At 36.9% G+C, this 26,082-nt stretch overlaps 1 protein-coding gene across 4 annotated transcripts in view; it reads left to right on the top strand.

The window, feature by feature from the left end:
- Nucleotides 1–1,278: 1,278 nt before the first annotated feature.
- Nucleotides 1,279–26,082, top strand: part of PCNX4 (pecanex 4) — a 37,150-nt gene continuing 12,346 nt past the window's right edge. The window contains exons 1-9 of one of the 4 annotated variants that reach the window (XM_040226327.1): nucleotides 1,552–1,730; nucleotides 10,668–10,780; nucleotides 12,237–12,980; nucleotides 16,999–17,178; nucleotides 17,277–17,791; nucleotides 18,025–18,125; nucleotides 18,241–18,363; nucleotides 20,698–21,058; nucleotides 24,970–25,073. In XM_040226327.1, coding sequence (XP_040082261.1) covers nucleotides 12,292–12,980; nucleotides 16,999–17,178; nucleotides 17,277–17,791; nucleotides 18,025–18,125; nucleotides 18,241–18,363; nucleotides 20,698–21,058; nucleotides 24,970–25,073 — 2,073 coding nt within the window. In that variant the 5' untranslated portion in view covers nucleotides 1,552–1,730; nucleotides 10,668–10,780; nucleotides 12,237–12,291. Of the gene's footprint in view, nucleotides 1,731–10,667; nucleotides 10,781–12,236; nucleotides 12,981–16,998; nucleotides 17,179–17,276; nucleotides 17,792–18,024; nucleotides 18,126–18,240; nucleotides 18,364–20,697; nucleotides 21,059–24,969; nucleotides 25,074–26,082 lie in introns of all 4 variants that reach the window. The other 3 variants (XM_040226328.1, XM_040226329.1, XM_040226330.1) reach the window with 3 other exon arrangements.

The raw sequence follows: 26,082 nt of genomic DNA, 5'->3' as shown, positions 1-26,082 counted from the left end.
TTTACTGAAAAAAAGTCCAAAGGTCTCAGAGTTCTACACTGACTGCCTAGTAATTTCTACCTCATTATCCCCATGGATGGTGCAAAGGGTTTTCTTCCACATGGTTTCAATAAACCACACTATTCCCCTGGATAGATTTGTATCTTCTTTTTTGTTAGCCTTGGCTTTGTTTTCAGTTCAGTTGCTCAGTCCTGTCCGACTTTGCCACCCCATGGACTGCAGCACACCAGGCTTCCCCGTCCATCACCAACTCCCGAGTTTGTTCAAACTCATGTCCATGGAGTTGGTGATGCCATCCAAACATCTCGTCTTCTGTACTCTCCTCCTCTTGCCTTCAATCAATCTTTCCCAGCATCAGGGTGTTTTCCAATGAGTCAGGTTGCTTTCTTTAAATTAACACCAAAAGGTTTCCCCCATTATGGTCCGAAATCCTAAGTACTTAAGAACTAAGCCATTACTTTCAGTAAAACCAAGAAAGAAACTAAAAAGGATGCATTCATAGTTCTGAGATCCAGACAGTCCTTAAGCCAATCAAGAGTCTCTGTGTATGCAAAACTGATGATCAATGCGCGTGGGGGAGGAAGGAGAGGAGACATCGCTACCTAGATACCTACAAATTGGCTTTAAGTTCACCTCTAAATCCTTAAGAGACCAATTTAAAGAGCTCTTAACTTGCATCTTGGAAGGTGTCAAAAACTTAGGGAAGCAATGAAACTTGGTGGAATATGTAGGCAGTCATGATGGGCATGTTTTAACTTTCAAACTACCAAAACTGGGGACTTCAAGGCCACCCTGTAAAGACTCCCGGACCAAAAATTACTACCACTAATAATAGTCCGCCATTATTTAAAAAATAGCTTTTTAGAAAAGATGGAAGACGGTAACTCTGGCTGACTTTATTAATAAACAGATACCTTGGTGGCATGTTTCACTTATGGGTATTTTGGTTCATAGTATTTAAAATGCAGTCACAAATCCACTCCTGGGCGAAAAATGCAATAAAGGGGCGACAACGAACACGTATATGTATGAAGTATCATTAAACGCATTTATTACCGTCAATGTATTGGGTGGCCAAAGTGCGGCTGCGGTTAACGTAGGTCGCGGGACCCTGAGCGGTTGGAGTCTTCCTACACCCAGACTCGTCAGTCAGACCACTGAGTGCTACACGCTCTCAAAATGGCGCCGGCTCTTAAAATCTCTCTATCAGCCCCAGCGCTCTACTCTCCGGAGGGACGTCGCGTCACCAGGGCAACGACGCTCTTGCGTGGAAGCGCGACGCGGGGGAAAGTTCAGAGCTAGAGTGACGATCCCCCACCGCCGCTTCTGGGCCCTAGGCGAGGCCCGAGCCCACGCAAGTCCCACAGTCCCGGGTCAGGCGAGCGCTGGCCCAGACCTGGAGCGATCCGAGCGCGCCTCTCCCCGCACTCGGCCTTGCCTGGTCAGGCTGAGGCCCAGACGTAAACTCAGGCCGAGGGGCGGGACGAGCCGAGCGCGCGGCCCGCCCCCGAGGTCCGTTCCGCGCCCGGGGGCGCCTGCTGGAGTTGACGTTAGCCATGGAAACGAGGTGCCGGTCGCGACGCCATCGCGGTGAGCTGGTTGCCGTGGCCCCCACAGTTCCTCTGCCTCGGCGTTCGGACCGCAGGCAGCCTTCCGGCGGGAGCGCGCACCCTGCAAAAGTGCCGTCACCGAGATGCCTTCGCTTCGCCTCTTCCCTCAGGTGACTCCAGGTACGTTAGATCCCTGATACCCACTTGGGCACTTCTTGGCCGCCTTAATTTCCAAGCCTGTGCAGAGTGATGATTGCATTTTTTAAGACATGAGATGAGCTCTGTCTCTAGAGTTCATCAATCTGGTGTGCTTTTAACTTTCTTTCGTAAGGCTTCTTTAGACTGTTGAATTTTAGTATTTTATTTCTGAGAGACACTTGCGAAATGGAAAATGGCCCTTTCATTCTTGGTTTAGGAATGAATGGACTTGTTATCCAAATAAAGATTACGAACTATGGCCCTTGCTACTGTATTAATTTTCTCCTTTTCTCTACTTTTGCCCTAAATCAGTCAAATCACCGACTCCTGAACAGGAACAACTCTTTCCCCACCGATCTGCACTTTCTCTCCACAATCCTGTGTTTATCAAGGACCAACATTTACTTCCGTGAAGTCTGCTCCACCAGAAGTTACTTATCAGGCCTCTGAATTATTTTTTTCTCTTATTCAGCTGTATAAGGTGGATTTTTTTCTCATTCCCGCAATTAGGGCAGAGCCCATCCTTTATATTATTGGATGTCTACCATTACCCATGCCAAATCTCCACATCTTCATCATAGCATCCAAAGCCAGTTCAGATGTTGCCATTTTTAGTCGTTTAATTGTTTGGACACCTAACCATCACTTTATTTAATTTCCGACTTAAAGAACTGCCTACTAGTTATTAGCTGCCACAGAAAGTACCGGGGCGGGGGGCGGGGTGGGGGGCGTATACCTTTTCTGTTTCTTTTTCTTTTGTAAGAACTTTATTGAGATTAAAATTCACATTCCATACAATTCAAATTTAAAACATTTTCATCACGCCCCAAAAGCTCTGTACCCATTAGCAGCCATTCTCCCTGCCCTCCATTCTTCACTGTCCCCACCAGCCCTAGGCAAACCCTCATCTGTTTTCTGTCCTTATAGATTTGCTCTGGACGTTTCAGATAAATGGAATTGTACAGTATGTGGCCTTTTGTGATTGGCTTCTTCCACTTAGCATTCTGTTTTCAGGGTTCATTCATGTTGTATTAATAGCGTCCGTCAGTATTTCACTGTTGTTTGTAGTCTTGTTAATATTCCAATGTATGGCTATATCTGGAGAAGGAAATGGCAACCTACTCCAGTGTTCTTGCCTGGAGAATCCCATGGACAGAGGAGCTTGGCAGGCTGCAGTCCATGGGGTCGCAAGGAGTCAGACACGACTGAAGAGACTGGGCATGCACCTTTGAATATATCACATTTTATTTCATCTGTTGATGGCCATTTATGTTGTTTCCATCTGGGGCTATTAATAATGTTTCTTCTATGAATGTTCATGTACAAATACTTGTGTAGACTAATGTTTTCTTTTCTCATGGGTAAGTACCTAGGAATGAAACTGCTAGGTTATATGGTGTGTGTGGGTGTCTGTGTTAGTCACTCAGTTGTGTCCAACTCCGTGAGACCCCATGGACTGTGGCCTGCCAGGCTTCTCTGTCCATGGAATTCTCCAGGCAAGAATACTGGAGTGGAATATGATAACTCTATGTTTAGCCTTTTAAGGAACTGCCAGACTGTTTGCAAAGCAGCTGCACCATTTTACATTATCATTTGAGTGTTCTGATTTCTCTATTACTTTGGCAGTACTTGTTATTGTTTGTCTTTTAGATAGCCAGTCAAGTGGATTTGAAGATACTGTGATTTTGGTTTGTACTTCCCCAATGAGTAATGTTGTTGAACATCATTTCGTATGCTTATGTTGGCCATTTGTATATTATCTATGGAGAAATGTCTATTCAGATCTTTTAGCCAGTTTTAAATTATTTGTATTTTCATTAAGTTGTAAGACATTTTTCTATATTGTCATTACAAGTCCCATAACAAATATATAATTTGCGGAAATTTTCTCCCATTCTGTGAATGATTTTTGCATTTTTTCCATTACCTTTTACTTTTTATTTTATTTTACTTTTTTTAAATTGGGTTATAGTTGCTTTATACTGCTGTGTCAGTTTCTGCTGTACAGCACAGTGCATCATCCATACATATACATACGTCTCCTCTTTTTCGGATTTCCTTCCCATTTAGGTCACCACAGAGCACAGAGCAGAGTTCCCTGGGCCATACAGTAGGTTCTCATTTGTTATCTATTTTATATATAGTAGTGTATATATATGAATCCCAGTCTCCCAATTCATCCTGCCCCCACCCCTGCCTTGTTTTCACTTTCTTGATGGAGAGAACCTTTTCTTTTAGACACTTTCCTCTCTTATGTGTGTTTGTCTTATCAAGTAGTCCTACCTGCCATTGCCATGCTGGCTTAGGTAACAAAAGCTTCCTATTTTGACATTTGTAGATTTCTCTCAGGCCCACTTTCTCTAAAACCCCTTTTCCAAATTTATCCTTCGCAAAAACCCCCCCAAACTTCCATTTCATATGTCAGTAACTTGGTGTGATTGAAAAACTCTTCAATGTAGGCCATTTTGTTTCTTTTCCTAACATGAAGTTTGTTTTTTTTTTAATTGAAAGATAATTGGTTTACAGAATTTAAACCTCAACGTGAATCAGCCATAGGTATACATACATCCCCTCCCTTTTCAACCTCCCTCCCATCTCCCTCCCCATCCCACCCCTCTAGGTTGATACAGAGCCCCTGAGCCTCTGTTTGAGTTTCCTGAGCCATATAGCAAATTCCCCTTGGCTATCTATTTTACATATGGTAATGTAAGTTTCCATGTTACTCTTTCCATACATCTCACCCTCTCCTCTCTCCTCATGTCCATAAGTCTATTCTCTGTTTCTCCATTGCTGTCCTGAAAATAAATTCTTCAGAACCATTTTTCTAGATTCTGTATATGTGCGTTAGAATACAATATTTATCTTTCTCTTTCTGACTCACTTCACTCTGTATAATAGGTTCTAGGTTCATCCACCTCATTAGAACTGACTCAAATGCATTCCTTTTTATGGCTGAGTAATATTCCATTGTGTATATGTACCACAACTTCTTCATCCATTTATCTGTCAATGGGCATCTCGGTTGGTTCCATGTTCTAGCTATTGTAAATAGTGCTGCAGTGAACAATGGGATACATGTGTCTTTTTTAATCCTGGTTTCCTGATTGCTGGGTCATATGGTGATTTTATTCCTAGTTTTTAAGGAATCTCCATACTGTCTTCCATAGTGGCTGTATCAGTTTACATTCCAACCAACAGTGCAAGAGTATTCCCTTTTCTCCACACCCTCTCCAGCATTTATTGTTTGTAGACTTTTTGGTGATGGCCATTCTGACCAGTTTGAGGTGATATCTCATTGTGGTTTTGATTTGCATTTCTCTAATAATGAGCAATGCTGAGCATCTTTTCCTGTATTTGTTAGCCATCTGTATGTCTCCTTTGGAGAAATGTCTGTTTAGGTCTTTTTCTCACTTTTTGATTGGGTTGTTTGTTTTTCTGGTATTGAGTTGTATGAGCTGCTTGTATATTTTGGAAATTAATCCTTTATCAGTTGTTTCATTTGCTATTATTTTCTCCTATTCCAAGGGTTGTCTTTTCACCTTGCTTATAGTTTCCTTTGCTGTGCAAAAGCTTTTAATGTTTAATCAGGTCCCACTTGTTTACTTTTGTTTTTGTTTCCATTACTCTAGGAGGTGGGTCATAGAGGATCTTGCTTTGATTTATGTCATCAAGTGTTCTGCCTATGTTTTCCTCTAGGAGTTTTATAGTTTCTGCCCTTACCTTTAGGTCATTAATCCATTTTGAGTTATCTTTGTGTATGGTGTTAGGAAGTGTTCTAATTTCATTCTTTTACATGTAGCTGTCCAGTTTTCCCAGCACCATTTATTTAAGAGGCTGTCTTTGCCCGTTGTATCTTCTTACCTCCTTTGTCAAAAATAAGGTACCCATAGGTGCATGGGTTTATTTCTGGGCTTTCTATCTTGTTCCATTGGTCTATATTTCTGTTTTTGTGCCAGTACCATACTGTCTTGATGACTGTAGCTTTGTAGTATAATCTGAAGTCAGGAAGGTGGATTCTTCCAGCTGCATTCTTCTTTGTCAAGACTTCTTTGGCTATCCAGGGTCTTTTGTGTTTCCATGTGAATTGTGAAATTTTTTGTTCTAGTTCTGTGAAAAAATGCCATTGGTAATTTGATAGGGATCACATTGAATCGGTAGATTGTGTTTGGTAGTATAGTTGTTTTCACAAAATTGATTCTTCGTACCTAGGAACGTGAAATACCTCTCCATCTGTTTATGTTGTCTTTGATTTATTTCATTAATGTCTTATAATTTTCTGTGTACAGTTCTTTTTCCTAACATGAAGTTTTTTGTTTTCCAAATTAGTAAAGGTGATTATGCTTAGCAAAGTAGAACTTTTGTATATTTCCTTTCATATTTTAAAAATAATTTATTTATTTTGGCTGTGCTGGGTCTTTCTTGCTGTGCAGGCTTTTCTCTAGTTGCAGAGAGCTGGGGCAACTCTCAAGTTGTGGTGCACAGGTTTCTCATGCAGTGACTTCTCTTGTGGAGCGCAAGCTCTAGGGTGCCCAGGTTTTAGTAGTTGCCAAATATGGGCTTAGTAGTTGCGGCTTCTGGGCTCTGGAGCACAGACTGAATGGTTGAGGCACACAGGTTTAGTTGCTTCGCAGCATATGGGATTCGCAGACCAGGGATTGAACCTGTGTCTCCTTCACTGGCAGGTGGATTCTTCACCACTAAGTCACCAGGGAAGCCCCTCCTTTCAAATTTCAAAAAAAATACTTTTTTGGAACATGGATGAGCACATTCTATTCATTATTGACAAAGTTTGTGTTGGCATTTTTAAATATAGCAAGAATTTCTTCTTCTTGACAAATTTAATTTTTTTAAAATATTTTTAACTTGTAAACTAACTTTCTGTTCCTTGCTTACTCTGTGTTCTTGATAATGAAAATTAAAATAATTCCAGAGTTGCTTTTAACAGTAACAATTATTTGGGAGGAAAATTATCTCTCTTCTACTTGGTTGTAAACTCCTTTGAGTCAGACAGCAGTCTTTGTACCATCACCTAACACATTGTAGATCATCAAAAGTTATTCCAATGTTTACATTTGTGGAAAGTACTAATTTATTATTTAGCTGTTTCTCTGTGAAAGGAAGAATTTAGTCTGTTTTAACAACTATTAAAATGTAATGGTTAATCCTTGCCAGCATCGTCTAACAGTGCTTCAAGAGCAAGTTAACATAGTGGGGGGAAAGGGTTGTAACATAAGTCACAATTGATATCCTTCATATGTAAAAAGTTTTTTAAAATAAGAAAAGTGAATACTTCAGTAGAAAAGAGGCCAAGGACATGAGGCAATCACAAAAAATATGTGACATTTATCTACACACACAACACATACACATATATGTAATGAATATTCTCAGAGAGATAGAGGATATTCATAAAATAATAATAGTATTCTATAAAAAGCAATATTTAAGGATGAAAAAGTACTTTTAGAAGTTAAAAATAGGAGAGCAAAAATTTACTGAAACTTGATGTTCCTCAAAGTACAACAAAACTTTAGTAGAGGTACAGTGCACAAGTGCTCCTTGGATCCATCACCTCATACCTGTTAGGATAGCTGTTTAAAAAAAAAAGATTGCAAGTGTTGGGGAGGATGTGGAGAAACTGGAACCTTCCCACTGTTAGTGGGAATACAAAATGGCACATTGCACAAAAGTAGTACAGTGCTACTGAAAACATTATGAAGAGTCCTCAAAAAATTAAAAATGGAACTGCCATGTGATCCAGTAATTCCATTTCTGGGTATTTATCCAAATTAATTGAAAGGAGAGTCTTTCAATATATTTGCACTTTCATGTTTACTGAAGCGTTATTCATAATAGCCAAAAAGTGGAGGCAAACCAAGTGTCCATCATCTGATGAATGGATAGAGAGCATGTGGTATTATATAAAGTGGAATATTAATAAGGCCTAAAAAAGAAACCCTGCCAGATGTGACAACATGGATGAGCCTTGAAGACATGATAAATTAAATAAGCAAGTCATAGAAAGGCAAATACTACATGATTCCACTTACATAAGGTATCTAAAATCGTCAAAGTCCTAGAAACAGGGAGTAGAATGATGTGCCAGGCATTTGGGGGAAGAATAAATGGAAAGTTACTATTTAGCAAGTTTTAGTTACACAAGATGAATAAATTCTAGAGACTTACTGTACAACATTACCTTGCCAGTTAACAGTGCTGCATTGTACACTGAAAAATCTAGGAGGGTAGATCTTATGTTAGTATCTTTTTCATTAAAAAAAAAAATTCTAATCTAATAGAAAATAAATGTGTGGATTTGGTGAATGAAACCAACAATAAAAACAGTATGCTAGATTTTTTTTTTTTAAGTAATCTTTGCTAACCAAAATCAGGCAATTGCTAAATCTTCTATTTCTAGGAATTCTTTTTGCCAAATATAGAGAACTATGAATTCAGAATAATCCCCCCAAAGTGCCACTTTTTCTTATCTCTTTCTTTGTTTTAAGAGATTTTCAGGCTAATATCCTGCATGATTACCAAAGTTAAGATTTTGGTAACTAAGTACTCCCATCTGTATCACTGCCAAATTGATCTCTGTTTCCTATTGGATAAAGGGTAAAAAATGTGACTCGGATTCCAAATAAAGCAACCTATTTATGGCTGTTTTGTCAGCCTGCTTTCAGAGTAGCATATGAAGAAAGCATACGGCTTAAATCATTGCTGTGGAAACCATCTTTATCCCTTAACTTCTCTTTTCACAGCTTTTACATTTTTTTCCCCCAAAGCCTTCAGCCATTATTCATTTCAACATGTTATAAGTAGCAGCCATATAAATACATCAGTCTGTCTTTAACAGTCTCTCAGAATGTGCCAAATTTTCATTTAGGGAGTTAGTTTTAATCTGATTTTATTTTTCATGCTAGTAATCCAGATTAGGATTTAGAAAATCTGTCTATATAAATGTAACTGTCGTTTCATACAAAGAAGATGTTTTTAAAGTATTCCAGGATCTGTAATAAAGTAAAAGCCAAACAGTACTAATTTATCATAATTTTTGCCTAAATGAATTTACAGCATTTGTCATGTAATCCTCTTTTATCCTTATAGTATGAGAAAAAAACAACCTGATGTACATGCTGCCTATGAAATTTCTATTTATTTTTTCTTGTGTACCTTCATTCATGACATTCTTCTTTAAATGGTATATCTTTTTTAACTCCAGCTGGCTAAATATTTAAGGCTCCAACTGAAACCCAGGCCAATATTTCTGAAAGCAATTTCCACAAAACACTGCACACGTGATCCGTTATTAGATATCGAGGGGAAAATAGGTTCCAAGGTCAAATAAGTGTGGAAAACTTAAATGATATATTGGAAGCAGATTTGAAATGGTGTTTTGTTTTGTTTTTAACTTGAAAATGTCTCAGAATCTTTGGTCTGCTGATATCCATTGTGACTTTTCAAGGTGACAGTCTGGTATAGTAGTTTCTCAAACTTCTTTAACCATAGACATCTGTTTAAGAAACATTCTGTAGGGCAAACAGTCTTTGTTTTTATATGCTTTTAAAATAAATCGCCATCCCAGTGTCCTCCCCATGCTTCTAAGGCTTCTTGAGGGAACTTGTGCTCTTCATACTTTTTAGTCTGTCCTCACTTCAGCATCACTCCTGCCTTGTTTTGTCCCTTGTGCCTGCTGGTCTTCCTCCGTTTTTCTCTCCCAGTAAGAACTAACTCCTCTTTCCTGATAATGAAGGAGATTAAAGTATATCATTAAACATGTAGCAAATTAAAATTAGACTTCTGACATGTTAAAATTCTCTGGCCATTCCCTTCTCCATGGAAGAAACCCATCCATATTTCTCCTTCAGGCTCATTCTGCTCCAGTATTACTGGGATACTATACTGCTTTAGGCAAAATCTTCTCTGAGCTAGTAGTACTATCATTAGATACCATTATTTAGTCCATAAGAGAAGTAAATGAAGATACTTTCCAAACATTTAAAAACCGGAAATAAAGAGTTAATGGGTTTACTATTTTGAATGGGGCAGGATATTCTGGAAGAAATTCAGAAACAATAAACAACATCCAACTTCCCTTTCAAACAGCAATATTTAATTTTCTTCAACTTTAATCTTAGTTAAGCTATGCCATTAATGTACTACATGCCTTTCTGTGCTAGGGTATTTTACTAAATATTATAGAGAATCAGAAGTATCTCAAGATTTGGCCCTTACCCACAAATAATTTATTAGTAGAGAAAAAAATTTTTGAAAAGATACCATATAAAGAAGTAACTAATACAAGAAATGCCCCCAGTTGATACATGTTACAAGATGAGTATATTATAAATAAGCCATGTTTTGAGTATACAGAGAGGAGGAGACACTGTTTGGTCTAAGTGCTCTGCAAAATTTCAGAAAGGATTAGACTGAATCTTGAAAGTTGACTAAGATTACTGTGAAAGGAAGGGGAAGATAACCTATGCAAAGGAGAGGGTATGAGCATGGCCACTTAGAGGCCACAGGATGTTTTTGCAGGGCATGGGTTGAGAGTCCTATAGGATATTTGCTAATTTGAAGAGGTGTCAAAATGTTATATGTGAAATACAAACGAAGCCTAGTGTTTGTACACTTACACGTGTGGAATAACCATGTATACCTGAAAGTGTGCATACTTTTTTTTTCTTTAATACAAATGGGATCATCAATGTGTTTATTTTACTTTGCAATATATTGTAGGCATCTTTCCAAGTTTCCAAATCAACAATAGATCTTCCTTTAGACTATTCCACTCTTTGGAATATAATCACAGAATATTTACGGAAGACTCAAAAGTACTAAAAGGTAATTGAATATGGGCAGTAACAGCTTGATAATCTAGTTTATAAGGTATTTTCAATTTTTGGCTTCCTTTCCCAGCAAGTCATCTCACATTGTTCCTGACTTGCCTTAGTGGAGAAGGAGGGGTCAGCTTTTAAATGCCTAAGCTGGTCATCCAAGCTCGTTTTCCTGTCTGAGAGCATCATCCACAGGTAATTGAAATTAGAATCTTTGCCCACCTACCCATGGCTCTGCCGAACAAGCATATCAGAACACAGTACACTGACATCAGTATGCAGGAGATACGCTCATTCAGAGAGCGAGGAGGCAGTCTGCATTTCCTGAGGTTAAACTATCAGAGAATAAGGTTCCATCTGGCCCCCTGGTTCTGTTATTTTGTGAGTACTTGCAGGGCTGTGATGTGATTAAAAACTATGACTTTCTGTGCAGAACTAAGACCAGTAGCTGGAAGATACAAGACGATAAGTGTTTACAGGATAAAGAACTTCCCAACTTCCCAAGATGTGCTGTAAGGTGGTAATTCTTAATGATGACCCAAAAGCTCTCTCCAGGGCTGATACTGGTTGGGTAGGAGTAACTTTCAGAAAGACTGTCTTAAACTGATAGGAAGAAAAGTTACTTTAAGATGGCTTTAAGTTTTTTGTGTGTGGTAAAATACATAGAGCATAAAATTTACCATCTTTACCATTTCTAAGTGTACAGTTCAGTGGTACTTTGTACAGTCACATTGTTGTGCCATGAATTGAGTCATGAAGTGATTTGCATGTGGTAACCTAGTTAATAATAAGCATGTAAAGTGACCCTTAGAGTCTTTGGTTTCCAGTTGTTCTTCCTACTACATGTTGAGTTGCCAATGGCTTTTTATTGAAATGCTACTATTTTAGCAGAATTTGACTTTTTAAATTAGCAGAAAACCTAAATTTATTATAATTGTTAAGAGATGCGACTACTAACACTTAGTATCTCTAATTTCCACCTCTATTTCCATTTCAGTTCAAGGGAGTTACAGAGAATATCCTTATCTTATAGAGCAGAGGTTGGCAAACTGTGGCCCACAGGCTCATCTGGCCCACAGCCTGTTTGGGTAAAGACTGTAAAGTTACATTGAAACATGACTACAAATATCCACTTATGTATATATTATCTATGGTTGCTTTTCTGCAACAACAGCCGGGTTGAGTCACTGAAACAGAGACCATATGGTCCACAAAGCCTAAAATATTTACTGTTTGACCCTTTATAGAAGAACTTTGCTCACCCTTGTAATAGAAAAGTTTAAAAGAACAAACAACAGAAACACGCAGGGAAATAATCAGTTAAACCACTAGCAGATTTGCGTTGAGAGTACTGGAGTTGAGAGTTTTTTTGAACTTACCTTTGACCTTAGAATCTGAAAATGTGAGTTTCTTAAGAAATTCTAAGTTTATCTGTGTAAATTAATAGTGAATATTTTTTTTTCATATTCACTTAAAAAGCACTTAGCAACTATTTGTTTTGTGCCAAGTATGTGTCAGGCAATGGAAAGGAGCTAGAGAAGTGAAGATATAAATCCTGCCCTAAGGAACTAACTAATGGAAATGTGCATTTTTTTCTCCCTTATGTTTTAATTATGACGTTTTCAAATAGTGATTTTTTTCTTTTTCTTAGTGACTGCTGTGTTACAGAAAAGAAAGTGACTTTCAGAATAATCTGAGTGAGAAGGATGAGTCCAGATGTGCCTCTGCTGAACGATTACAAACAAGACTTCTTCCTGAAGCGCTTTCCACAGACTTTTCTTGGAGGCCCTCGACTCAAACTGGGCTATTATGCCCCTCCTTACATATATGTTAATCAGATTGTCCTTTTTTTGATGCCATGGGTTTTAGGTGGAATAGGAACACTTTTGTACCAATTAGGCATCCTGGAAGACTATCACACAGCAGCACTTTCAGGTGGACTGATGCTTTTCACTGCATTTGTCATCCAGTTCACAAGTTTATACGCCAGAAACAAATCGGTAACAGTGGAGAGAATGCTGACCACAGACATCTTAGCAGAGGAAGATGAGCATGAGTTTACAGGTTGTGCTGGTGCTGAGACCATCAAATTTCTAATTCCTGGCAAAAAACATACAGCCAACACAGTTTTTCATCCTGTTCTTGCTGGATTACTGTGTGGCCTTGGAACATGGTATTTGCTCCCACATAGAATAACCCTGCTGTACGGCAGTGCAGGAGTCAGTGTTCTACTCTTTGTCTTTGGATGGATGACGCTGTGTATAGGAGAATATTCATTAATTGTAAACACACCTACAGAGTCTGCAACTTTCCAAACCCAGGATGCTTATGAAATCACTCCTCTTATGAGACCTGTTTATATTTTTTTCTTCATTTCTGTAGATCTTGCACACAGGTAATAAACTGTCAAATACTTTATAACTTTCTTTATTTTTAAGCAATATCCTTAGTATTAAAAAAAAAAAGAATCTATGAATTAAGTCACCAAACCATTGAGTGATAAGTTGTTTTGATAATTAATCTCATAGGACTAATCTTGTTAAACATTCATTCTAAAGCAGTAGTTAAATCTTATTGAAGAGTAAAAAGAAAATCTTTTATAAGTAAAATTTCATTCCTGTATTTTACTTTAAATAAGGAGCCATGAATCTGTAACATAGCCTGGCTAAAACCTGTGAAAAGAGACAGAAGTTTCCTGTGAGGGGAAAACAAATTTAAAATTGATACTGATAAATGTTATACATAGATTGAATGGATTTAAAATGGATAGAATAACTTAGTTAATTTTGTTGTAGTAACTACAGAAAATTGGAGAAGGCAATGGCACCCCACTCCAGTACTCTTGCCTGGAAAATCCCATGGACGGAGGAGCCTGGTGGACTGCAGTCCTTGAGGTCTCGAAGAGTCGGACATGACTGAGTGACTTCACTTTCACTTTTCACTTTCATGCATTGGAGAAGGAAGTGGCAACCCACTCCAGTGTTCTTGCCTGGAGAATACCAGGGACGGAGGAGCCTGGTGGGCTGCCGTCTATGGGGTTGCACGGAATCAGACACAACTGAAGCAAATTAGCAGCAACTATAGAAAATAATTGATTTTTTAAAATCAATTTACTGTGGAAGCAAAAGAAAAAATAGCAATTTTAAACACAATTATTTGACCTCTTTTGCTTGCCTTATCTAAATCTGACATTTCTTTCTATAGTTTGCAATTTTCTCTTTCACCAGTAGAAATGTAGAGGTGCCACTTACAGCACCACTGAATGTTTGTGCCCCTCCATTCATATGTTGGAGAAGGAAATGGCAACTGACTCCTGTATTCTTGTCTGGAAAATGCCATGGACAGAGGAGCCTTGTGGGCTACAGTTCATGGGGTCGCAAAGAGTTGGACACTACTGAGTGACTGAGCACATTCATATGTTAAATCCCTGACCTGCATTGTGGTGGTATTTGGAGATGGAGTTTTGGGGAGCTGATAGGACAATAAGGCGGGGCCCTAGTGGGATGGGATTAGTACCCTTATAGGAAGAGACACCAGAGAGTCTGATTTCTCCCTTTAACATATGAAGGTAAAGGGAGAAGGCAGCTGCCTGCAAGCCAGAAAGAGTTTTCACCATACCTTAATCATGGTGGCACTCTGATCTCAGACCTTCAGATCTGTGAGAAATAAATTTCAGTTGTTTAAACCATTCAGACTATAGTATTTCTTTAGGAACTAGCTAAGATTCTGATACCAGGAAGCTGGGGTGAAAGTGAAAGTGTTAGTTGCTCAGTCATGTCCAACTCTGTGATCTCATGGACTGTGGCCTGACAGACTCCTCTGTCCGTGGAATTCTCCAGGCAAGAATACTGGAGTGAATTGTCATTTCCTTCTCCAGCGACCTTTCTGACCCAGGGATTGAACCCAGGTTTCCTGGAATGTGGGCAGTTTCTTTACCATTTGAGCCACCAAAGATTCTTTTAGAAGATGGGGTACTCCCATAACAAATACCTAGAAGTATAGAAGCAGCTTTGGAACTGGATAATGGGAAGAGGCTGGAAGAGTTTTGAAGTGAGTGCTAGAAATATGGACATTAAAGGCAATTCTGGTGAGCTTTTAAGACAGCAGTGAGAACAGGTTATTGGAAACTAGAGGAAGGGGCAATCCTTGTTAGAAAGTTGCAAAGAACTCATAAAGTGGTAAAGAACTTAGCTGAACCCTTTTCTGAAGTTTTGTGAAAGGTAGAACTTGAGAGTAATAAATTAGGACATAGAGCCGAGGAGATTTCTAACCAAAGTGTTGAATGAACAGCTTGATTTCACTGCAGATAAATACTATATGAAATGTGTATTCAAATTTGGAGAGTTGTCAGATATGTCAAGTTGTATCTTAATTTCCTTTCAAAGAATATTAAAGTTTAAGAGATAAGCCATACAGTGTAGTAAATTTCTCTTTCTTCACCCTTTATTCTACCTAGCATAGTTGTATATTAATAATTTTAAATGATTTTTTCTATACATTTTTATTAAAGACAAATGTTAAACCTACAGTTCTTAATTCATAGACTCTCAGGAACTGTTTGAATGAATGATGCATATTTATATCATTTTATTCACTATGTATTAAGAACATCTTTTTCTAGGTTCGTGGATTGTGAGTGTACAGAACTTGAAATATTTTTATGGTTGTTAGAAAAACAGGTTTTTTTCTTGCAGGCTTGGATTTTTTTTTTTTTTTTTTTGCTCTAGAAAATTCCTGTTACGTTATCAGAAACTTTAAGATTTAAACATTTTTCTGTATAAAAGAACCACATTAATCATCTGTTTGATTATCCTGAGTCATACACATAGGAAAGTAACCGCAATGTTTGGTTACTTCAATTATGTGTTCTTATTTATTTGTGAAATATTTATACCTTCTGTACTATTTCTTGTTTACTTTAAGGACAAAAACAGATTGAAGGGTCAGGAATAGAACTTGGGTAAATATTTCCCGAGTATACATTATTTTTACACAAATTATCCTTTCTTTGAATATGTTAGCAAGGGAACTGTTGTATTTTTTAAAAAAGAACAAAAATAGCTGTACAAATCTACACGTTTTCCTTGACCACCTACGGCATATTGTGTGTAGTTTGATTTTCTTTTTTGTTACTGGAGTGTTTTCATCTCAGAATGAAATGAATTTTATTTTAAAACTACACTACAGCAAGTATTATCCTCTAATGTAGCATCACATTGTTAATTAATTGTGTTCATTAATTCTCTCTGCTTATAAAAATTTGAAGGACATACAGTATGAAGCAGAGTACATTAGCTTGCATCATCCTGGTATTTGTGTGAGGAAGCACATTTATACCATTATTATAATCGTAGTTGCTATGCATTTGTTTCTGGGCTGTTAATTTACACTAAAGTGGATAATTACTGAAGTTGCCTTTCTGCTTGACTTTGATTCCTAGCAGCTCAGATATTCAAGTACAATTACTATGCTATAAGTTTTGAGATTTAGTTTTCTCTTCTGAAAATTGTCTTTGGAACTCTGTAAGTACTACAGCATTGTTGGTTTCCCGGCAAGATGTTTGGTTAACCTTATTCCAAAAAACTTAACAACATATAGATAATGTTTATTCTTCTGTGCTTTAAAGTTTTTATCAAATTATTTGAAGCAATTTGATGGTAAGTGCTGTGCCAAAAACCAGTTTCTCCACTTAAAATAGACTTCACTCATTAATGAGATTGTGCTGTACAAGTTTCTGTTCCCAAATCTGTACCACTGTTTATTCAAAATAGAAATAGTATATGCTGGTTAAGTTCCCAGGCTAAACCACAGAGATGTGTTCATAACCTCAGGTTGCTGACCTCTGATACTGAATGTACTGACTTGAAATTCTAGGACCTGGGAGCAAGTCAGTACAGGAGAGAGTAGGAGGAAAAGAAGAGCTTTCCCTCTTTGCTAGCTGCTAATTTATGAACCCTAGGAAGTCTTTGGCTTTTCTAGAGTTGCCTGCAATTTTAAATTAAAAAATTTTAAACTCTAAAGACTCTTTAGTGGAATTGTAGCCAATGTGATTGGAGCCATGTTTACACATTTAAGGGAGAAGTATTTTTACCATGGGCTCAGTTTAGTTTTACAAATCCCTAAACTGAGTTTTATTTAGTTAATTACTTAGTCCTTCTTTTCACATTTGAATACATATATTTTCTAAGTACTACACCTGTATACAATTGACTACTTGCTGGTGTAGGAGAAGGACAGTGATCACAATTTGTGTTTTTGATCTTTTGCAGTTTGGTACTAGGACCTCTTTGTAAATGTATTTCTTGTTTCAGGGAGGAGGTAGGGTGTAGAAGAAAATGTATATATTTTGTTTTTCCTGGAAAGATCTTCTATTTGTTGTTTTGTATGATTTAAATACTTTCTTTTTATTGTAGGTTTATGGTAAATATACCAGCTCTAGAACAGATGAATCAGATTTTACACATCTTGTTTATATTTTTACCCGTTTTTTGGGCACTCGGGACCCTACCCCCACCTGATGCACTTTTCTTATGGGCAGTGGAGCAGGTTTTAGAGTTCGGCCTTGGAGGCTCATCTATGTCAACTCACCTACGGTAATTATTTTCAGTATTAAAGCGATAGTGTAATTTATTCTCAAGGAACATTTTTTTTTTCTTTTCAAGCAGATCTTTTTTTTTCCCCCCCTCTGCAGGTTGTTAATAATGTTCATCATTTCTGCTGGAACAGCTGTAGCATCTTATTTCATTCCCAGCACTGTTGGTGTGGTTCTTTTCATGACTGGACTTGGGTTCTTGCTGAGTCTTAACCTAAGTGAGATGGTTCTTGTCGTCAAACACAGTGTGACCAGACACAGAGTTGGAACCAAATCTAATGCTTTATCCAGTGGTTCAGAAATCCGGTTTACTTGGAGGGAATACCTTTTCTACAGCATTGTATTAGTCTTGGCCCTCTTAGAAACTGGTTTGTTGCATCACTTTGCTAGTTTCTCACAGATTTCCAAAAACAGCCCTCAGGCTGTTGTTGGCTATACTTTGATGATATTATTTATAATACTGTGGATACTTAAAGAAATTCAAAGTATCTATATCTTTGGAATTTTCCGGAACCCTTTCTATCCAAAGGATGTGCAAACTGTGACTTTATTCCTAGAGAAGCAGACAAAGCTTATGAAGATTGGTGTTGTCAGACGGATTTTAATAAATCTAGGTAGGCAGATAAAACATAATAAACTTGCATTATTATCTAGGAAGTATATAAAATATTATAGAATTCCTGTATTTGTATAATGTTATTGCATATAGATATTCTTTTATGTTTTGGTTTGTTTGCTTATTCTTTTTTAATAAATTGCTTGAATGTACTCATAAAAATACAGGCCAAAATTAAATATGGTAAAAGATTATTTTGCCTTCATTAAATTTGTCTCATTTTTGTCTTAGTGTCACCTTTGGCTATGATAGCATTTCTTTCATTGGACAGTTCCTTACAAAGGCTTCACTCTGTATCTGTCTCCATTGGATTCACAAGAGCTTTTAGAATGGTAATACTAATATGCACTTAATAGCATGTTCCTGTTCCCAAATTAAGATTTTGTTTAGCAGTTTACTTAAATTATCAAATTCTGCTTAGTAAAATGGTTAATTTGTGTACTGCAGGTATGGCAAAATACAGAAAATGCTTTATTGGAGACAGTCATTGTATCAGCAGTGCACTTGCTGATCTCCAATACAGACCTATGGTGGAGCAGAAGCCTGGATACAGGAATCAAACTCTTACTGGTGAATATGTCTTTTTAACATCTTTAACGAGATGTATTTCATATACCGTAAAATCATTCACTTAAAGTCTGAAGTTCTGTGGTATATATTCAGAACTTTGCAGCCATCACCACAATCTAATTTTAGGTAATTTTCAACATCCCAGAAAGAAATCTCATATACATTAATAGTCATTTCCATTCCACTCTCTGTCCATTCTACCACTCCAGCCCCAGCAACTATTAATCTACTTCCTGTCTCCAGGGACTTTCCAGTTCTGGACATTTCACATGATCGAAATTATCTAGTATGTTGTCTTTTGCATTTGGCGAAAGACACCAACAGTTGTCTTACTTTTTCACTATAGAATTTTCATGAATGTGAACTCTCTTTTTGTGATTTTAATAGTGCATTTCTCTGAATGCTAATGGTTCATATTTATATTTATTGGCCATTTAGGTATGTTTTTGAAGGAAATGTCTATTCAAATTCTTTGCCCATTTTTACCCGGGTCATTTGCCTTCTTACTGTTAAGTTTAATAAGAGTTCTTCATATATTCTGCATAAGTTCCTTGACAAATATATGATCAGGAAAAATTTTCTCCCATTCTGTAGGTTTTCTTTAGCTTACTTGATAATGTCCTTTGAAGCAAAAAAGTTTTAATTTTTATGAAGTTCTATTTATTTCTTTTGTTGCTTGTATTTTTTGATGTCATATCTAATAAACACTGCTTTCAAGATCATAAAGATTTACTATGTCTTCTAGTTCTTACACTTGATTCTGTGATCTACTTGGAATTAATTTTTGTATATGTTATGAGGTAAATTTCCAAATCCATTCTTTTATATATGGATGTACAGTGGTTTCAGTATCATTGATTCAAAAAATTATTATTTTTCCCTCAGTGACTTTTCTTGGCACCTTGTCGAAAGTCAAGCAACAAATATAAGGGTTCATTTCTGGACACCCGTTCTCTTTTCCATTCGTCTATATATCTGTCCTTATACTAGTACAACACTGTCTTGATTACAATACTAGCTTTGTAGTAGTTTTAAAATTGGGAAGTGTGAATCTTATGACTTTGTTGTTTTTTTCTAAGATTGTTTGACTGTATTAATAATTCTTAAATGTTTATAGTATTCAGTATGTATCTTATTTTGTACTATGTAGTATTTTGTAGTATTGAAGCTATCAGCTTTTCTCTTTGGGAAGTTTTTAAATTACTAATTCAGTTTCTCTCCTTGTTATATGTGTATTCAGAATTTCTGTTTTTTCTTGAATTAGTTTTAGAAATTTATGAATCAGTTTGGTAATTTATGTCTTTTTCTTAGAAGTTGTCAGTTTCATCTAAGTGACCTCTAATTTGTTGGCATATGGTTTTTCATAATATTCTCATTTTTTTTCTGTGAGGTTGCTGGTAATGTTATCTGTTTCATTCCTGATTTTAGTAATTTACATCTTCTGTGTATTTTTCTTGGTCAGTCTGGCTAAAAGTTTGTCAGTTTTGTTGATCTCCTCAAAAAAAAAAAAAAAAAAACCAGATTTGATTTCATTGATTTTATCTATTATTTTTCTATCCTCTATTTTCTTAATTTCTACTCTAGTCTTTATTATTTCTCTACTTCTGCTTACTTGACATTTGGTTGCTCTTTGTTCTCTAGTTTCCTAAGATGGAAGATTAGGTTACTGGTTTAAGATACTTCTATTCTTTTAATATATACAGTTGTAACTATAAATTTCCCTCTGAGGATTGTTTTTGCTATGTCACAAGTTTTGATTTGTGTTTCATTCATCTGAAAATGTTTTCTTATTTATCTTGTGGTTTCTTCTTTGACCTGTTCGTTATTTAGGAATATGTCTTTTAATTTCCACATTTCATTCTGTTGTTGATTTAATTCAGTTTTGATTGAAGAACATACTTTTATGATTGTATAAATATATTCAGTATGATTTCAGTCAGTTGAGATTTGTCTTATGTCATGATGTATAATTAAGATTTCTTAATCTGTATTCTCTAAAATAAGGATAAATTAAGTATAGTTGCTTAGCTATTTACTACTTCTAGTTCTTATGACTTAACAAGCATGTAACACAGAGCTTAATCAACCATAAGATAGATGTAGCACTCTGTCATTTCTCTTTAGTACTACTTTTTTTAAGAGAGTCTAAACTTTTGAAAATATAGTCTCATTTGCTAATTGTGGGAATTGAGAAAATTATAACAGAGAATCTTACATAAGGGCAATCTCCTCAAAAATCTTGGGGCAATGATAAAATTATAGTTTTTCTTATATGATCTTGAAAATTCATGAAAAGTATTTAAGAATAAAAAAGTCGTTTTTATGTCTCTCCAGGTTGGCATCATGCGTGATCGTCTGATTCAGTTCATCGCTAAATTGCAGTTTGCTGTGACTGTGCTTGTGGCATCATGGACAGAGAAAAAACGTAGAAAATCAGCCACCACTTTGGGTGTACTCAACATTGTCTTTTCTCCATTCGTGTTGGTCTTCATAGTTTTTTCTACAGTACTCTCTTCTCCCTTAGTCCCCCTCTTTACCCTTCCTTTGTTCTTGGTGGGGTTTCCTCGACCTATTCAGAGTTGGCCAGGAGTGGTGGGCACCACAGCCTGTGTGTGTGCAGATACAGTGTACTATTGCCAGATGGTCCCAGGTTTAACCACTGCGCTGCAGTCTGCAATGGCAGCTGGGAGTTTAGGTAAGTGAATGGGTTGTGCTTACGACATCCTCAGTAATATATTTGAAGTATAGGAAAATGAACACACAGAAAAACAGTGTTTTGATCCAACTGTTATACAGATTCTAATATTTCGATGTGCAGGCAGACAGACTAAATATGAAGAAGTATATCTTATTGTTTTGAGGTAAATAAAGTCATAAAAATATGGAGTGAAAATTTCATTAACACCTTAATTTCGACAATTTTTAAGAAACATTTTCTTGACTCAAATCAGGTTATAGTCCCACCATGAAACATGAAAACACCTTATTTTCCAAAATTTTCATGAATTTATGATGAGTTCATGTCAGTTAGAAGTAACAAGCCCACAGAATGAAAACCAGTTTTATATATCAAATTGAAGAACTTAAAGAAGTGTGCTTGTGTCTTACTAGTTACTGTAACCAGTATTACATATCAAATTGAAGAACTTAAAGAAATATGCTGTGTCTTACTAGTTACTATCTACCAACTTCAGCAGTCTGACAAGGCTAGAGGCAAGGTAACATAAAAGCTTTGGTCTATGATGCATAGCCTTCCAAAATGAAGTGCTGTATGAATATTAGGAAGATTTTTGATGAGAATGGACTAGTATTATAATCATAATTTTGTGATATCTTTCTAAATTCATCATATACTATGTAAGTTCAACTATTTTGTATTTCTCAAGGTTGGCTTTAGAGAAGGTACAAGCTGATGACAATAGTTCATTGTCTCCTGCCATATACTTTAGTCCCATATTTGGTTTAAATATGGCCAGTGACTTCCTAGCACACTGACTCTGCTGGCAGAGAATAGCAATTTAAAATTGGAATTTTCATGTTTCCTTGGGTTGAGTTTTTAAAATTATCTATTAAGTGAGATAATTTAGTAAAAACGTTTTGTAATACAAATTTTTCATGAATAGTCATTTTCCTTTCTTATAGGAAATATTCTACACTTTTAATACTTTATCCAGTTCCAATTAATTTTATTATTTAGTGCAGTGCCACTTTTTAAAATACCTGTAAGTTGAGCTATTTCAAATCCTGAAAGATGATGCTGTGAAAGTGCTGCACTCAATATGCCAGCAAATTTGGAAAACTCAGCAGTGGCCACAGGACTGGAAAAGGTCAGTTTTCATTCCAATCCCAAACAAAGGCAATGCCAAAGAATGCTCAAACTACTGCACAATTGCACTGATCGCACACGCTAGTAAAGTAATGCTCAAAATTCTCCAAGCCAGGCTTCAGCAATACGTGAACCGTGAACTTCCAGATGTTCAAGCTGGTTTTAAAACAGGCAGAGGAACCAGAGATCAAATTGCCAACATCTGCTGGATCCTGGAAAAAGCAAGAGAGTTCCAGAAAAACATCTATTTCTGCTTTATTGACTATGCCAAAGCCTTTGACCGTGTGGATCACAATAAACTGTGGACAATTCTGAAAGAGATGGGAATACCAGACCACCTGACCTGCCTCTTGAGAAACCGATATGCAGGTCAGGAAGCAGCAGTTAGAACTGGACATGGAACAACAGACTGGTTCCAAATGGGAAAAGGAGTATGTCAAGGCTGTATATTGTCACCCTGCTTATTTAACTTATATGCAGAGTACATCATGAGAAACGCTGGGCTGGAAGAGGCACAAGCTGGAATCAAGATTGTCAGGAGAAATATCAATAACCTCAGATATGCAGATGATACCACCCTTATGGCAGAAAGTGAAGAGGCACTAAAAAGCCTCTTGATAAACGTGAAAGAGGAGAGTGAAAAAGTTGACTTAAAGCTCAACATTCCAAAAATGATCATGGCATCTGGTCCCATCACTTCATGGGAAATAGATGGGGAAACAGTGGAAACACTGTCAGACTTTACTTTGGGGGGCTCCAAAATCACTGCAGATGATGACTGCAGCCATGAAATTAAAAGATGCTTACTCCTTGGAAGGAGGGTAACCTAGATAGCATATTCAAAAGCAGAGGCGTTACTTTGCCAACAAAGGTCCATTTAGTCAAGGCTATGGTTTTTCCAGTAGTCATGTATGGATGTGAGAGTTGGACTGTGAAGAAAGCTGAGTGCTGAAGAATTGATGCTTTTGAACTGTGGTGTTGGAGAAGACTCTTGAGAGTCCCTTGGACTGCAAGGAGATCCAACCAGTCCATCCTAAAGGAAATCAGTCCTGAATATTCATTGGAAGGCCTGATGCTGAAGCTGAAACTCCAGTACTTTGACCACCTCATGCGAAGAGTTGACTCATTGAAAAAGACTTTGATGCTGGGAGGGATTAGGGGCAGTAGGAGAAGGGGACAACAGAGGATGAGATGGCTGGATGGCATCACCGACTTGATGGATGTGAGTTTGAGTGAACCTGGGAGTTGGTGATGGACAGGGAGGCCTGGCGTGCTGTAGTTCATGGGGTCTCAGAGTCTGACACGACTGAGCGACTGAATTGAACTTAACTGAAGGTTAAACTCACATCTGTAATAATAAATACCTTATACCTTATTATCAAATCAATTATATTCATCCAGTAAGTTTGTTATAAGTATTTCCTGGAGAAAAAGCAAACAAACAACAGTGAGGTAACATTTCACACGCATCTGATTGACAAAATGAAAAAAAAAAGTCTACATTAACAATTGTTAGCTAGTGAGTGGAAATAGGAACTCTCAAACCTTGCTGGAAGGGAATATGTCAATTCATACAGCTACCTTGATGAGTAAATTTAATAGTCTGTAGTAATGATGTACATATCTCATGACCTAAGGATTTCAGTTTTAGATTTTATGGTCCAGTGATTCCAGTTCTAGAGACACTCTTGCACATGTGTTTTGGGGGTCACAGGTTTGATGATTTTCTAGGACATATAGGACTCAGCATTCAGTTGTGCTCATAGCTAAGATTTAATATAGCAAAAGGATGCAAAACAAATACAGCAAAGGAAAATCACGTGGGGTGAGAAGACTGGGTGAAAGCTTCCAGGCATCCTCTCCCAGTAGGGTTACACAGAACGTGTTTAATTTCCCAGCAACTTGTTGTGACAGTATGTGTGATATGTTGACTACTGGGGAAGCTTATTTGAGACTCAGTGCCTAAACCTTATATTGAAGACTGGTCGTGTAGGCTCCTCTGCCTACCACATGCCAAAATTCCAGCCTCCCAAAAGGAAAGCAAGTGTTCAGTATAAACTGTATTCTTTGCACAGTTTAGGCCCAAAGAGAGACTGTTTATCAGTTAGGGTAGTGAAATACAAGTTTCCAGGGCCAACTTTATAAGCAGACCTTTTATTTGATAGCAATACAAACAGATTTGTACAAAGTAATTTGTACAGCATTATTTATAATAGGGAAAAATTGGAAAACATGAAATGTTTATTAACAGGGAAATGAATATTTAAATTTAGCTACATTCATACAGTGAATTCTCAGTGCAGTTACAGTGAATGAGCTTTGTAGTCAATAAAATATCTCAGAGACATAATGTTAAGAGAAAAACTAAATTTTAAAGAGTATTTGTATTATAGCCTGGTAGGTAGCATTTTATTTAAGTTTTTAACAGCACAGATCATTTTTATAGGCATGTATAAAAATGTCCAAAATATATTTGTTTTCCTAATATATTTAGCATGTATTTAGAATTTTATGTAAGAGGTTCTCATTTGTTGTTTTTATGGAAAATATATTCTTAAATTCTTATTAATTATCACCTATAGTTTTTTCTTCCAGCTGTTCCTGTAAAAAGCTTAATTTCTCCTGATACGCAATGGATAGTCATTTGTATTTTTGACATAAAAAGAGGGTAGAAGGAGTTATGAATTAGTTCCAAGTGTTTTATCGATTTTTTAAAGATTCACATGGCAAAATAAAACAAGCTTGAACAATTACTTACTTTTTTTTCTAATTTGTTTTAGGTCTCCTCTTACCTGGGTCTCATTACTTGGGCCGTTTTCAGGATCGTTTAATATGGATAATGATTCTAGAATGTGGCTATACTTATTGCTGTGTTAACATTAAGGTCATTATGCATTTGAAATCTCTCTTTTACAAGTTAAAATTTTTGTTACGCACACATCAGAGACTTAATAGCTCACTTTGAAAGAGTGTCTTTTAATTACTTGTGAAACACCTAGGATTTTTAAAGTATATTTCAGTATGTACATATTGATAGACTAGTGTTGACTATATGATAGAGCGTAATAACAAAGTACACTTGCCCCTTTTTTATCCAGTCTAACTCTTTTTATCCTAATCTGATTGAGCATCTCAAAAAGGTGACTGAGTAATATTTTCTTCACTCCTGTATCATATAAGCATTCTCAACTTAATAAAAACCTTCTTTTGACCCCACTTCCCTTGCCTGCTAACACTCTGTTTTTCTCCTTTCAGAGCAAAATGCTTTATTAGAATTGCTTATCATCCTATCTCCAATTTTCATTTCTCCCATTTTCTCTTCAATTACCCTAGTTTTTGACCCTTTCTATTACACTACTGAAAAACCACTAATGTCAGGGTCTCCAGTGACTGACGATTGCTTAATCCAATGATCAGTTCTTACACCTGGTCTTATTTGACCTGTCAGAAGCATTTGGCACAGTGAAGCGTTTGTCAAGTGAAGTGATCTCTTCACTTGTTTCACGGATTAATCCTTGACAGTCTCCTCTGATGGTTCCTTCCCTCTTCCTTGACTTCTTAATATCAGACTGGCCCAGTTCTTACTGACAATTCCATCCTTCTGGTAGCTCAGCTCAAAAACATTTGGGCTTTAGTGATATTTGATTCCTTGTTTACTTCTATACCCCACATCCAATCCAGTAAGAAATCTTATTGGCTCCACCTTTGTCATCCTGTATCCCACCACTTCTCACCACCCTGCCCTCAGCCCCTTTCATCCTTTTCATGAGTAACTGCAATTGCTTCCTAATTGGTCTCTGCTTCTACTTCTGGTCCCACAACTAGCTATTACCACCCAGAATGATCTTGAAAATCTAAGATCATGCCACCTCTCTACTCAAAATTCTACAGAG

Source organism: Oryx dammah, unplaced genomic scaffold (genome assembly GCF_014754425.2).
Source record: "Oryx dammah isolate SB20612 unplaced genomic scaffold, SCBI_Odam_1.1 HiC_scaffold_26, whole genome shotgun sequence".
Classification (NCBI taxonomy): Eukaryota; Metazoa; Chordata; class Mammalia; order Artiodactyla; family Bovidae; genus Oryx; species Oryx dammah.
The sequence above is the reverse complement of the archived record's forward strand: the minus strand, read 5'-3'. Positions and strand labels throughout refer to the sequence as shown.